Source organism: Mus caroli, chromosome 7, assembly GCF_900094665.2.
Source record: "Mus caroli chromosome 7, CAROLI_EIJ_v1.1, whole genome shotgun sequence".
In the NCBI taxonomy this organism is placed as follows: Eukaryota; Metazoa; Chordata; class Mammalia; order Rodentia; family Muridae; genus Mus; species Mus caroli.
The window spans coordinates 144875799-144888836 of record NC_034576.1 but is presented as its reverse complement, the minus strand read 5'-3'; the positions used below and the strand labels follow the sequence as shown (position 1 = coordinate 144888836).

At 48.4% G+C, this 13038-nt stretch overlaps 1 protein-coding gene across 2 annotated transcripts; it reads left to right on the top strand.

The window, feature by feature from the left end:
- The first annotated feature begins 5199 nt into the window (after window positions 1-5199).
- On the top strand, window positions 5200-6269 carry LOC110299132 (insulin-2). Of its 2 annotated transcripts, none has more exons than XM_021168754.1 (3): window positions 5200-5264; window positions 5378-5578; window positions 6067-6269. In XM_021168754.1, exons 2-3 carry the CDS (start codon window positions 5392-5394, stop codon window positions 6210-6212), a joined length of 333 nt encoding a protein of 110 aa, XP_021024413.1. In that variant the 5' UTR covers window positions 5200-5264; window positions 5378-5391; the 3' UTR covers window positions 6213-6269. The 2 variants fall into 2 exon arrangements, with proteins under 2 accessions (XP_021024413.1, XP_021024412.1); XM_021168753.1 differs by having other exon boundaries at window positions 5366-5578.
- The last annotated feature ends 6769 nt before the right edge of the window (window positions 6270-13038 follow it).

Below are 13038 nucleotides of genomic sequence, written 5' to 3'. Positions count from 1 at the left end.
AAAGTGTCCACACTTTGGTCTTCATTCTTCTTGAGTTTCATGCGTTTAGCAAATTGTATCTTATATCTTGGGTATTCTAAGTTTCTGAAGAAAAAAAAAAAAAAAAGAAAGAACTTTGTTGAGATTTGGTCTTTTGCTGTGTATTTTAATGCTAAGTGTAGGCCCCCAAGACTTGGTTGCTCCCGGGTTATTTTTGATTGCTAAATAAAAATGCTGAGAGCCAATAGCTGGGCAGGAGAGACATAGGTGGGGTTTAGTTTTCCCAGGCCAGAGAGAAGTCTTATGACTCAGTGAAGACCTGGTGAAAGTGTTAGGCCCCAGTGGGGATGTAGTATAGCTATTAGGCCATAGTGAAAACCTGGGGATAGCCCTAGACCACAGTAAGTACCAGCAGAAAGTCCTGGGTCCCAGTCAAAAACTGACAAGACCTTAGGACCCACTGAGAATGTGTGAAAGACCATAAGTGCAATGATTCCTGGAATAAGATCTTAGTCTTCTGTGATACCTTGGATAACTCCTCAGTATCTATAAGATCCTGGAGAAATTTGCAGCCTCCATTGTAGTCTTGAAGGGTTGGAGGCCCCTGTTAGACACTAAGGAAGGCCTGGGTCCCAGGGAGACTCTAGAAAGACCTTAAGCCACAAAAAGACCCTGAGGAAAACCTTGACCTCAGTGAGACCCTGGTAAAGTACTTGTACCTTAGAGAGATTCTGGAGATGTCTTATGAACAAGACAAACCCTGTAAAAGGCTTTATGTTCCAGAAAGACCCCAGTAAATGCCTTAGGTCCCCAGAGAGACCATAGAAAGATCTTGATTCCAGTGAGACCCTGGGAAATCTTTATTCTTGACTGAATCCCTGGGAAGCTCCTAAGCTCAAATCAAACCTCAAGTAAGACCTTAGGTCTGAATAATATAGGGAAGGCATGAGGCAAGTTTAGACCCTGGAGACAGCTTTAAAACCTACTGTGACTCCAGGGAAGACCTGAGATCCCTGTGACACTTTGAGGAAGACCTCAGGCCCTAGTTAGTCCCAGAAGAAAGCCACAAGGCCCAGTGATAAAATAGGGAAGGCCTTTGCAAACTCAGTCATAAACTAGTGAAAGCTTTACAACCCAGTGAGAACCCGGGGAAAGCCTTAATAAGACCCAGTGAGAATCTGGGAAGGCATTAAGACACAGTGAGGTCATTACTCACTCTGAATAGGCTTCAGACCAGAGAGAACCTACAAAGGCCCTAGTAAAAACTGTGAAAAGATCTCGGGCTCTGATACAAATCTGGAAAGGCCTTAGGCCCAGTAAGGACCTGGGGAAGGCTTTAGACCCAGTTAGAACCTGGTAAAAGCACTAAGCCCCAGTGAGAACCTAGGGAAAACCTGCTATCCCAGTAAATAACCAGGATAAGGCCTTAGGCCCCAGTCAGAACCTGAGAACATCTTGGATAGCCTGAGAGAATATGGGAAAAGCCTTAGATGGAATGATGTCTAGTCTGAGGCCCTAGTCCTCAGTGATAGTTTAGATAAGTCCAAGGTCTCACAGAAATTCTCAGCCCTCATTATGACTCCTATAGGGCTGTAGGGTCCTGGGAGAACTTAGGTAAGGCCTGTGCCCCAGTAAGACACTGGGAAGATCTTTTGCCATAGAGACCTTAAGGAAACATTTGGACTTAATGAGACCCTGCTAAGAACCCATTTAGACCTTGATGATAACTATTGGCCACAGTAAGACCCTAAGGAAAGCCTTTGGCTACAGTAAGGCTTTAAGAAAAGCCATTGGCTTCAATAAGTTCCTGGGGAAAATCTTAGGCCCCATGAAACCTTGCTAAGGCCTGGGCCCAGTGAGTTTCTGTGGAAGGTGTTAGGTTGAGACTGTGAAGATATCCTTAGGCTCCCATTCAGTCATTGGAAAGAACTTAGGGCCTGGTAAGTCCATCTGTAGGTTTTAGGGCTATGTGAAATCCTTAAGAAAGTTTTAGGCCCTTAAGACGTACTTACATCTGGGTGTAACAATATGTCTCTGCTTGTAATGGTGTCTGCTACTAAGCCTGATGATCTGTGCCTGACTCTAGGACTCATTTGTGGAAAGAGGGATTCATGCCCTGTGGATTGTCATTTGACTTCCACATTTGGAAGTAAACAAACTAATCAGTTAATTAAAATATAGATATAAAAGAAGAAAAGCCAAGACTTCATACAAGTCTATGAGCTTTCCTTAGGCCATGGGGACCTTCGGCTACAAAGTCTAGTGAGATGATAGTGGATGCTTCTGGCCCATGGATACTCTAGAGAAATCCTCCTCCCCAATGGGACACATGTATAGTGTTTGTGTATTGCTGCGATCCTGGGAAGTTCTCATGCCTCACTGAGGCCTTAGAACAGGTTGTGAAGCTACTAAAGACCCTGAGATGGGTGGAAGCATCCTAAAGACAGTATAGAAGGGCCTTAGGCCTCAGAAAATCTTAGCAAATCCTTGATCCACACCATGACCTGGAGGAGAGCCTAAACCATTTTAAAACTTGAGCAAGGTCTTCAACACCATGTGACCCTGAGGGAGACTAGCCTTTCCTGAGACCTAAGGGAAGTCCTTAACACCACTGAAATGTCAAGGCTTTAGGTGCTTTAGGGCTCTGGGGAAGTCCATGAATCACGAGGTACTAGTGAGAGTCATGAACCTTGCTGAGTGCCCAGAGAAGGTATGCGCATCATTAAGAATCTGGGACCATGGGACAGAAAGCAAGATCCTCTAAAAATCCAGAGAACACAAGGGGATTGTGCTGAGACCCTTCTCAAAGCAGTACACCACACTGAGAGCTCTGGTTCTCTGTTCCTTTGAGGCTTTGGGAGATACTGTGGACCCCACAGCAACCATGGGAGAGGTCTTAGGGTTAACTGAGTCCCTGGTGTGATGGCTTGAGTGTGAGGCTTCCCCAGTAGACTTGTATGTTTGAACACTTGGTCTCCAGCATGTGGTGCTGTTCTGGGAGATTGTGAAACCTTTTATACATGGGGCCTAGATGATTGATACATAAAGGGCCATAAGAGTGAGTGTTAGAGTTATAGGCCAGCCAGCCCTGTTTCCGATCTGACTCTGATTCCTGGCCAGCATCTCTGCAAGCTTCTGCTTCCACAGACAGACCAACTTCAGCCACCATGACTTCTGTTCCATGATGGACCATGAGCTGAAATAAAACCTCTCTTTCCCATAGTTGCTTCTTTGGGGAGATTCGTTCACAGGGATATGAAAGGCACTAAGTAAGACAGAAAGAGTTAAGCCCTTTTAAGATCTTGGGAAATCAGTGAGGCCCATTGAGGTCCTATAGAGGGTCCTAAGATCCCTTGGGATCCGCAGGAATTCGATGACTTTGGATGAGAGCCAGGGAAGCAGTGTGAACCCTGCTGAGTTCCCAAGCAGACTGAGTTTCACTAACATCTGGAGAAAACCTAAGTCCCTTTAGTACCCTGGGGAAACTGTAAGAGTTTGAAAGAGTGGTGATATGGCAGGACCATGATGAGACTCTGAGGAAGACTGTAAGCTCCAAAAGTGCCTAGAGAAGGTCTTAACCCCACTGAGAAACTGAAACTGTCTCTGGGAGCCCTTGCCTTGAAGGGTACTCTAAAACCTCAAAGAGACTCTGGGAAAGGCATCTGTTCAGCTGAGACTCTAGGGAGAGCCCAGAGCCACAGCGAAACTCATGGGGGAGAGAAATGGGGAGGTGGGGTTGCTGCTGAGCCATGTGAAGCCTTAAGCCGCAGGGAGACCCTGAAAATAGACTGTAAGCAACCTTGGGATGGGGTAAGCCTGTTGCAGCGTTAGTGTATCCATGAACTCCTTTAAGATACAAGCTATGTGTCATTCCTCATGGAGACCCTGGAGAGTCTTGAGCTCACATGATGGTCCTGTGGAGGCCTTAAAGTCCTGTGGGGATGCTCAGGGTTGTCCCTGTGTGTCACTGAGACCTCCGAAAGAATTTAAATATCACAGAAAAAAAAAAACCATAAAGAAGACCTTAAGCCTTTTTAAGTTCCCAAGGAGAGCCAGAAGTGGTGGTATATAGCTCAACTTGGGAGACTGGGGCAAAAAGACTGAGTTTAAGACCAGCCTAGCTACACTACAATACTCCTTTCTCAAAAGAAAAAGCTCCTAAGGAGGTTGGATCCCCAGTGAGACCTCCAGCAAGGCCCTCTGGCCTTGCTATGGTCCCGAGGACACCCCTCCACACTGCCCTGATCTTCCTACCCCATCCTGCCTGAGCTATTCACCTGCTCTCCTCTTACATTCAAATATCTTCTGCTACAGTAGGTCCACTGGAGTCTCCCAGGTACCCAGACTGTGAATGTCTGCAGCACTTTCTGGGGGACAAGGAGCAGAGAGCAAGGGGCCCACAATTCGGGTCTAGTGTCTATAAAGCCTTGCAGAGAGTAGAGTTCTAGTTCACGCAAGGCACCAAGTGTTTTTGCTGGTTGCTAGGGAACAGGACAGTGCCAAATCAGGAACAGAAAGAGTCAAGGAACCCCCAAGCACTCCAAGTGGAGGCTGAGAAAGGTTTTTTTTAGCTGGAATAGAGCATGCACTAACAGATGGAGACAGCTGGCTTTGAGCTCTGAAACAAGTATTACTTGTGGAGACTTGCTGGCCTTCAGGTGCTTATCTTGTTATTGGATACTGCAGGAGGATGTACCACAGGGCTTCAGCTCAGCTGATCCCCAAGTGGGCTATGGAAAGAGAGATAGAGGAGGAGGGACCATTAAGTGCCTTGCTGCCTGAATTCTGCTTTCCTTCTACCTCTGAGAGAGAGCTGGGGACTCAGCTGACTTAAGAACCCAGCTATCAATTGGAACTGTGAAACAGTCCAAGGGACAAAGATACTAGGTCCCCAACAACTGCAACTTCCTGGGGAATGATGTGGAAAAATGCTCAGCCAAGGACAAAGAAAGCATCACCCACTCTGGGACAATGTCCCCTGCTGTGAACTGGTTCATCAGGCCATCAGGGCCCCTTGTTAAGACTCTAATTACCCTAGGGCTAAATAGAGGTGTTGACATCCATTGAGTGCTTTCTGCAGACCTAGCACGGGGAAGTGTTTGGAAACTGCAGCTTCAGCCCCTCTGGCCATCTGCTGACCCACCCCACCTGGAGCCCTTAATGGGCCAAACAGCAAAGTCCAGGGGGCAGAGAGGAGGTGCTTTGGTCTATAAAGCTAGTGGGGACCCAGTAACCCCCAGCCCTAAGTGATCAGCTACAATCAAAAACCGTCAGCAAGCAGGTAGGTACTCTTCTCGGTGGGCCTGGCTTCCCAGCTAAGCCTTCAGGGACTTGAGGTAGGATATTGCCCCTCTCTTACGTGGAACTTTTGTTATCCTCAACCCAGCCTATCTTCCAGGTCATTGTTTCAACATGGCCCTGTGGATGCACTTCCTGCCCCTGGTGGCCCTGCTCTTCCTCTGGGAGTCCCACCCCACCCAGGCTTTTGTCAAGCAGCACCTTTGTGGTTCCCATCTGGTGGAGGCTCTCTACTTGGTGTGTGGGGAGCGTGGCTTCTTCTACACACCCATGTCCCGCCGTGAAGTGGAGGACCCACAAGGTGAGTTCTGCCCCTGAATTCTGTCCCCAGTGCTAACTACCCTGGTTTTCTTCACACTTGGGACATTGTAAATTGTGTCCTAGGTGTGGAGGGTTTCGGGATAACCAGGGAGTAGGGACATGTTCGTGGGGGAAGCTAGACATATGTAAACATGGCAGCTGCCAGGAATGAGTAAGAATCCTGCCTTAAGGGTTCCTTGGTGGTAGTAACTTGGGACATGTGGCTAGATCCCAGGATAGGTACCTATTTAGGGCCCTCATAGAGCACTGCACTGACTGAGAATGAGTAGGCTTTAGAGGCCCATGTGTCCATCCATGACCAGTGACTTGTCCCACAGGCATGCAACCCCTGCCACCTGCAGGGGTTAAGGGGAGAGAAAACCTGGGGTAGTAGGAGGTTGCTCAGCTACTCCTGACTGGATTGTCCTATGTGTCTTTGCTTCTGTGATACTGATGCTCTGGCCTGCTCTGACACAACCTCCCTGGCAGTGGCACAACTGGAGCTGGGTGGAGGCCCGGGAGCAGGTGACCTTCAGACCTTGGCACTGGAGGTGGCCCAGCAGAAGCGCGGCATTGTAGATCAGTGCTGCACCAGCATCTGCTCCCTCTACCAGCTGGAGAACTACTGCAACTAGACCCACCACTACCCAGCCTACCCCTCTGCAATGAATAAAACCTTTGAATGAGCACAAGTTGTGTGTATGTGCATGTGCATATGTGGGACCAGGAGACATGAGTGGGGCTGGTAGGGTAGCCACAGCTTAATCTATCTATCTGCCTAGCCACAATAGCCCCTAAAAGATCTACCCAAGACTTCTTTGGTTCCCTCTGCATCGCCAGTTTTCTCTTGGCTCCCTGGGCACCTCCCACAGGTACTGTTAGACCAAACTTGGAACATAGACAGTTCCTTTCCCCAAGATAACCAATACCTTCAGGTAGCCCATAACCCCCACCCTGAGTTGTCCGGGAGGACCATGACCCCCACCCCCCACCCCTGATGCTTCTAGCTGGATAGAGAAGAGCTAGAGGTTTTTGGAAGGCATGGGTGATGGCAGCTAGGAGCTGATAATTTATTGCTCTATAGCCTTGGATCCTCAAGGGCCCCAGAGAACTTTTATAAGAAAGAAGACCAAAATATTCCAACAACAGTTCCCACCTAGCCTTCCTGAGTTCTTTTTCCATAGCTATTTTAGAAGGACTCCCTGAATGGGTAGAAAGAGAGGCTTGGGACCTTGAGCTGGAAGGCCATGGAGGGCATTTTCAAAGAGCTTATCCCAGCTCTGGGAGGATAGAGAATAGCCCCAGCTGCTCTCAGACTATCCAAGTGACTCTTAGTGCTCAGAAGAGGACAGGCATCCCACATGGGTAGAATGACATACTGAAGGAGTCCCATAAGCCCTGGGCATGAGCCAGAACTCCACTTCTCAAAAATGACCAGTTGTGAGTTCTAAGCAAGGTGGCCATGAGAAAGACCTAGGGATGGGGCCTCCTACTACTTCTTAGCCCCTCCTTCCAGCTAGATAGGTTCCTTGAACCTAACTGCTTGGTAGTCCCCTAGAAATATTCTCAGTTCTAAAGAAAAGCCACAAAACAGCTAGATCTTTGGGAAATCTCAACAGAGTGCCTCTCTTTCACACTCTGAGCCCAGTTGGGTGCCACCTGTCCGGCAGATAAGAGCTTAGGGGTCTAGGATGATCCTGGTTACCCCAAGGGCTGGCCAACCTGCCTGCCACCCAAGCCAAACCCATCTGTTCCTCAAAGCTCCACCCAGAACCAGGGTGGCAAGTCTCTGAACTAGACATAGGCCTCCTTGCTGGTACTTGTTGGCTGGGAAGCCTCCTCCAACAGTCCTAAGAACCCTTCCTGGTCACCCCCTCTCTGTGACAATACCACAGGCCCACCTAGAGAATGTCACAAGGCCATAGCCAGCTATGCCCCTGAAAAAGGAAGGCCAGAAATGAACATAATGGATGAGTGGATGGATAGACACTGGACCCAAAAGAAGAAAGAAGGAGGAGCCTTGGGTCATTCTATGGAACTCCCCAGGGTCTTGGGTGGGGTAGCAGATAGGGCACCCCACTGTTCAAGTGCCACAAACTTTCTAGAGGGCATATGAGTCATGGGTAAAGGGAACAAAAATCTTTGGGTCCTTGGGCCTTGTGGGGCAAGTCAAGCTTTTCAGGAAATGCGGTGGACTAGTGCTATGGGGTTCTGGAAACAGAAATATGGTCTGGATATCCAGATTCCTATCTATAGCTTCACTCCTGCAGCCTTTGACTCCGGCCTCAAGGGAGAGGCAGGTTGCCCCAGAACCCTTAACCTGTGCAGGTTGAGGCACATGCCCCATGCCTTCCTGAGGCATCCTGAAACTCTAGTTTAGAGCTCTCCTACCTACTGGCCTTGAGGAGAGGAAGCAGAATACTAGAGATGAACATGTGCTGTCTCTCAATCCCTCCAAGAGTGGACAAGAAGAAGCCACTCAAACTGAACCAGTGCCCAGGGAGCAGAGGTCAAACCAGATTCAGTCTTTGATCAGCATCACCCTGGGTGCTAACCCCAGACATCCCAGCAGAGGACTTCAGATGTTCCTTTAAGCCCTAGGTCACCCCATGTAGGTCAGTCCTTGACCTGGCTCAGGCACTCCTGCTGGCCTTGCTGAGGCCCTTCAGCACAGCCCTGCAGCACAGGAGCTCCCCTTGTCCATGGGGTCTGCAGTGATAACCATGTTTACCCAGCTAGCTGTGTTGTTGCTTTGGTATTTGAGATTTGACTATGTCTTATGGGGACCTCGTTGCCTCTGCCTACCATATGGAGGGCCAGGGTATTACTAAGAATAGCCAATATACCTCTTGCCTAGATTGACGAAGCAGTTCAGCTCCATATTATATGGGATGGAGAGACTCATACTAATACCACACATGGGGAGACTGAGGCCTGGAGCCAGGGAAGCCACTCTTCTGCTATGCTCAGTGCTATGCTACTCACAGTATAGATTCCCCAACATCTAATATGGTCTTTCAATGTAGCTGCCTGGAGGTTGGCTCCCCTAGATTACATTGTCTCCAGGTACAAATGAGCTGGCACCTCAGCCTAGCCCCAGGGACCGTATTTGCTTTCTTACATTATCAATAAATATTTACTGTACTCATGTTCTCTCAGGCCGAACAGGCCCTGAGTGATATGAGAGGTGGGGTCAGGGATGCTGAGATCCATTTTTTACCCTTTGAGATGCTTATACCCAGCAAGGTTCTGAACCAAGGAGTAGGAACCAGGTAGCTCTTAAGTCAACCTACCCAGAAAAGTTGTCACTAGGCAGCCTCAAGCACTAGTTGGTGGCTTTCTAGCCTAGATGTGAATGATGGAAACCCCTGAGGATCCTTCCCATAAACTCAGATTGGGTGTCCCTCACTGCAGATAACTACTGTTTTGGAGTAGACATTTGAAATCTAGATAACATAGCCAGAAATGGTTAGTCATGGAAGTGTCCAGCAGAGGTCACCAAAACCTTGCTTTTGAAGTCTGAAGGGCTGGCTTATCATAGTAGATCCTTCTAGGGGCTGCATAATGTCTCCCTTTGCTCCTCTGCGGTCACAGGAACAAAGAAGCTTCCCAAGATGCTGACTGCTCTAAATTGTGGAGAGTATGAGGTTTGGGAAGGAAAGACTGGATGTGCACCTTTGGGGTTTAGGTTTCCTAGATCCCCATGGAGGAGAAACAAATATCCAGGTGTCTGCACAATTCCTAGAATGTCTCAGGTTAGAGTCATCTTCTACCAGTCTAGAATTACAGCTGCCTAGAGGAGAGTGTAGGAGGTAATCCATGCAACACCTCACACGATGGCTAAGCAAACAGGCCAGGGGAGCAGACTGTCTATTTCCAGCTGGGACCTTTGTGGTTCCCAGAGCCCTAGTGGACACAGAGACTGGGAGCCAGAGGATCCAGTAATCCCTTTCTTTGCTTGGAGTGTTCTTAGGCACACAGGCTGGAAGACAAAACTCTAGTTTTCACATGAAGTAGGGGCTACAGGGACCCCAGGGTGCAGGATGCTTCATGCAGAGTCCATCTGGGACAGGGTCAGCTCTTTCCCATGTCTACCTTCCGCTCAGTGCTGAGAAGGGAAGGTCGTTTTTGAAAAGAATGTTGGGGGTGGTGTGGCCAGGGGTAGGCGAGCTGAAGAACAGTCTGGATGCCGTGTCTCTTTTCTCTTCCCCCCTCCAACTATTGTTTCTGGCTGGGCCACAGAACAGCAAGGCAGATTCCTTCGAAAGTGAAGCTGTGGAGGTGGCCCTGTGTGGTCCAGTCGTGCTGTGCTGGCGCCAAGTTACCCAGTGGCTTTGAGCCAGCCCCCTTGGAGTCACTGGCTCACTGCCTGGCTCCCAGGTATCCTGTCCCCCACCACCACCTTGGTACAAACACCTCACCTATAACACCCTTCTGCTGCAGGTAGTCAGAATCCCGTGCCTGATCTGCAGACCCCTGGGTCAGACCCTTGAATCTGGGCCTAGGCTGGGCCTAGGATTGCCAGCATGCCTCTCTCTCCAAGAAGGGCCTAAGCCAGGACTCCTCAGACTGAAAGTTGTCATGGTGATGCATCACCCACTCAGTGCTTCATCCATATGCTCAAAGTGAGTAGATCCAGTTATCTGACCTCTGGGCTAAGGTCACCGACTCTAGTTGGCTGTGCCAGCCAAGTCCCAAAGGCCATGTATGGCTCCCACCTTGTAGACTAATGATGGATTCTTTACCAATTTGCCAACAACAGAAGTATGTCTTAAAGCTGCCAAACCTAGAGGTCCACAGACCCTCATGTTTCCATAAGGCCTCATCCCTTGCAGTCCTGTGAAGCCTTTAGAATCCTGCTGCTAGCGATGAGCCACATTCCACCAGGACCTCCCTCTGGCTTTCCCAGCCCATCTGTGTTTGTGGACAACAGAGCGGAGTCCCTCAGCCCTGCCAGCTTGTGGCTGTTCATGCTGAGGCCCTGGCACTCCCCCTCTGCTCTTCAAAGGCTACCCTGGCTTAGAACTGAGTCCTGCTCCAGCTGGGTCTCCTCTCTCCTGTCCAATCCCTAAGACCCATGGTGACCTCGACTGCGGATGACCTGGAAGACTCCTCCTAGTTTCTATGGGCCCAGATCCTGAGCATGGGTCAGCAACACCTGGTGACCCAGCAGCAGACAGAATGGGCCTGAGGACCAGAGGTAAAATGAGGCACCCACATCTGGGCCCTGGCAAATGCTACCTGATCTTCCCCAGGCCTGATTTCTGAGGATGAAGAACAGTTTCAGTTGGCAGGACTAGGGAACTAGTAAAAGGTGAAGTGCCCCAACCTGGACCCAAATATTGAAAAGGAGATGGGAGGGGCTGGCTGAGTGGGAGAAAAGCTGACAGAGAACTAGTAAAGGAAGGATCCCCATATCCCAGCTCTAGCTACACAGTCAGACTTTAAAAGCGAGGAGGAAATGAGCGGAGAAGCTTCCTGAAGCAGTGTCTGTATTCTATAGTTTGCAGTCTGAGGCAGGTCCATTATGGCTTCCTCATATGGCCAGGCACTGCTATGAGCCTTGATTGGACTCATACTGAGTTCTTCTCTAAGGCCTGGCATATGGACTGGCCATGGCATAAGCAAGGGGTGGTTACAGCTAAAATTTGTACAAATGGTGTGTATTGAGGGTATAAGAAGTACCCTCAGGGGCTGGTGAGATGGCTCAGTGGGTAAGAGCACCCGACTGCTCTTCCGAAGGTCCAGAGTTCAAATCCCAGCAACTACATGGTGGCTCACAACCACCTGAAATGAGATCTGGCGCCCTCTTCTGGTGTGTCTGAAGACAGCTACAGTGTACTTACATATAATAAATAAATAAATCTTTAAAAAAAAAAAAAAAAAAAAAAAGAAGTACCCTCAGCCTCCTTGGGTCAGTGGACCTAAAGAATGAAAGCTAGTGGATCAAGTAGGTGGAGACTAATATCTTGGATCTGAGAGTCTCTGGCTTTCATCTTCTGGAGATAGCCCTTGCTCTCATGTGGCTATCGTGGAGAAGAGAAAATGGGCACACTTCCTGTATATCCTCCTACTATAGCCATGGGTATATGAAAGACACCATATCTTAAGGGACAGGATCCCCTAGAGATGGAGGATTGAGGCATCCACTCATCTTGAAGTGAATTGGGGAGAAACGATTTAGTCAAGAGTGAGCTCTTGGGAGAGACCAGCTGCACCATGTTGCAGACAAGGAATCCTCTGATTATGAGGTTCACTGTGTATGTTGGGCCAAGAAGGTCTTTGCAGTTCTTTGAAGTCCTAGATCAGTACTCAAGGCATACCTAACCAGAATTCCACCCCAAATCCCAGAGTCCCCTCTGGAGTAAAGTTTTGTTTGAACAGGTAGAAGAGCCTTTATGGACAGGTGCCTCACAACTATAGGTTCTGGACTGTTCCAAATTCATGTGTTCCAAATTCATATCTATGTGGTTCCAGAAATAATCTGTGGAGTCATAAGGGAAAATGGAGGTCCGGGGTAGACTGACTGCCCAATGTAATGAGCAGAATAGGTATTTGAACCTAGGCAGTCATTGGCCCCTCCCTGTACACACACTCTTCCAATGTGGTGCCCAGTGGGTAGAAATATATAGAATGGGCCTCTTATCTCCAAGCGGGAGGTTTCCTGGGTTTTCAGATGTGGAATTGTAGCTTTTGAGAAGGTTGACTCAGCCTTGCCAGTCAGCCAAGGGGAAGAAATCAGTGTGCAAGGGTTAGGGACAAATGTGAGGTAGGATAAGATTTGTTGTTGTTGTTGTTGTTGTTGTTGTTGTTTTCCTGTGCTATAGATTGAGCACATGCTTGCAAGATTCTCTACCACTGAACTACATCTCCAGCCCTAACACCTTCCTTCCTCTTCTTTCCACTCTCAAGGCTTGGTAAAGCACCTTATAGTTAGGATTGTTGGGAAAGGGGCATGTTCTGAAGAGTCAGTGCAATCTCTTAAATGACCACCAGATGTCAAGCTCGAGCCAGATTTGCAAATTCCCTTTTCAGGTGCAGAATGGTGGGGAAGCCAATGAGGATTAAGAACAGTGTTTAATCCACCCTTGTACATCCCACGGATCTCACCCCTTATCTAGAATCCTAGAAAGAGTCCATAATAAATTTATTTTAATATAAATAGGACAAAGTTTTCTTAGAAATTAAATGGATAGTTCAAGGTGTTTGGGGTTTGGGGTCTTAGGACAAGAAGATATGCAAAGAAAAGAATGCCTGATAAGACAAGGGAGGGGAAGCCTCAGTCTCAAGTACAAGGCTACAGAAATCATTTATACCATGATGCTATAGAAGGTCTTCTCTCTGTAGGGGAGAGAATTACAGCTTTGCCTCTTCCCACTTTCCTTCCCTAAGTACCCCCAGATCCCTGCAGTGAGAACTTTAGATTGTGCATTGTAATTAAAGATATACCTATCAGATTCA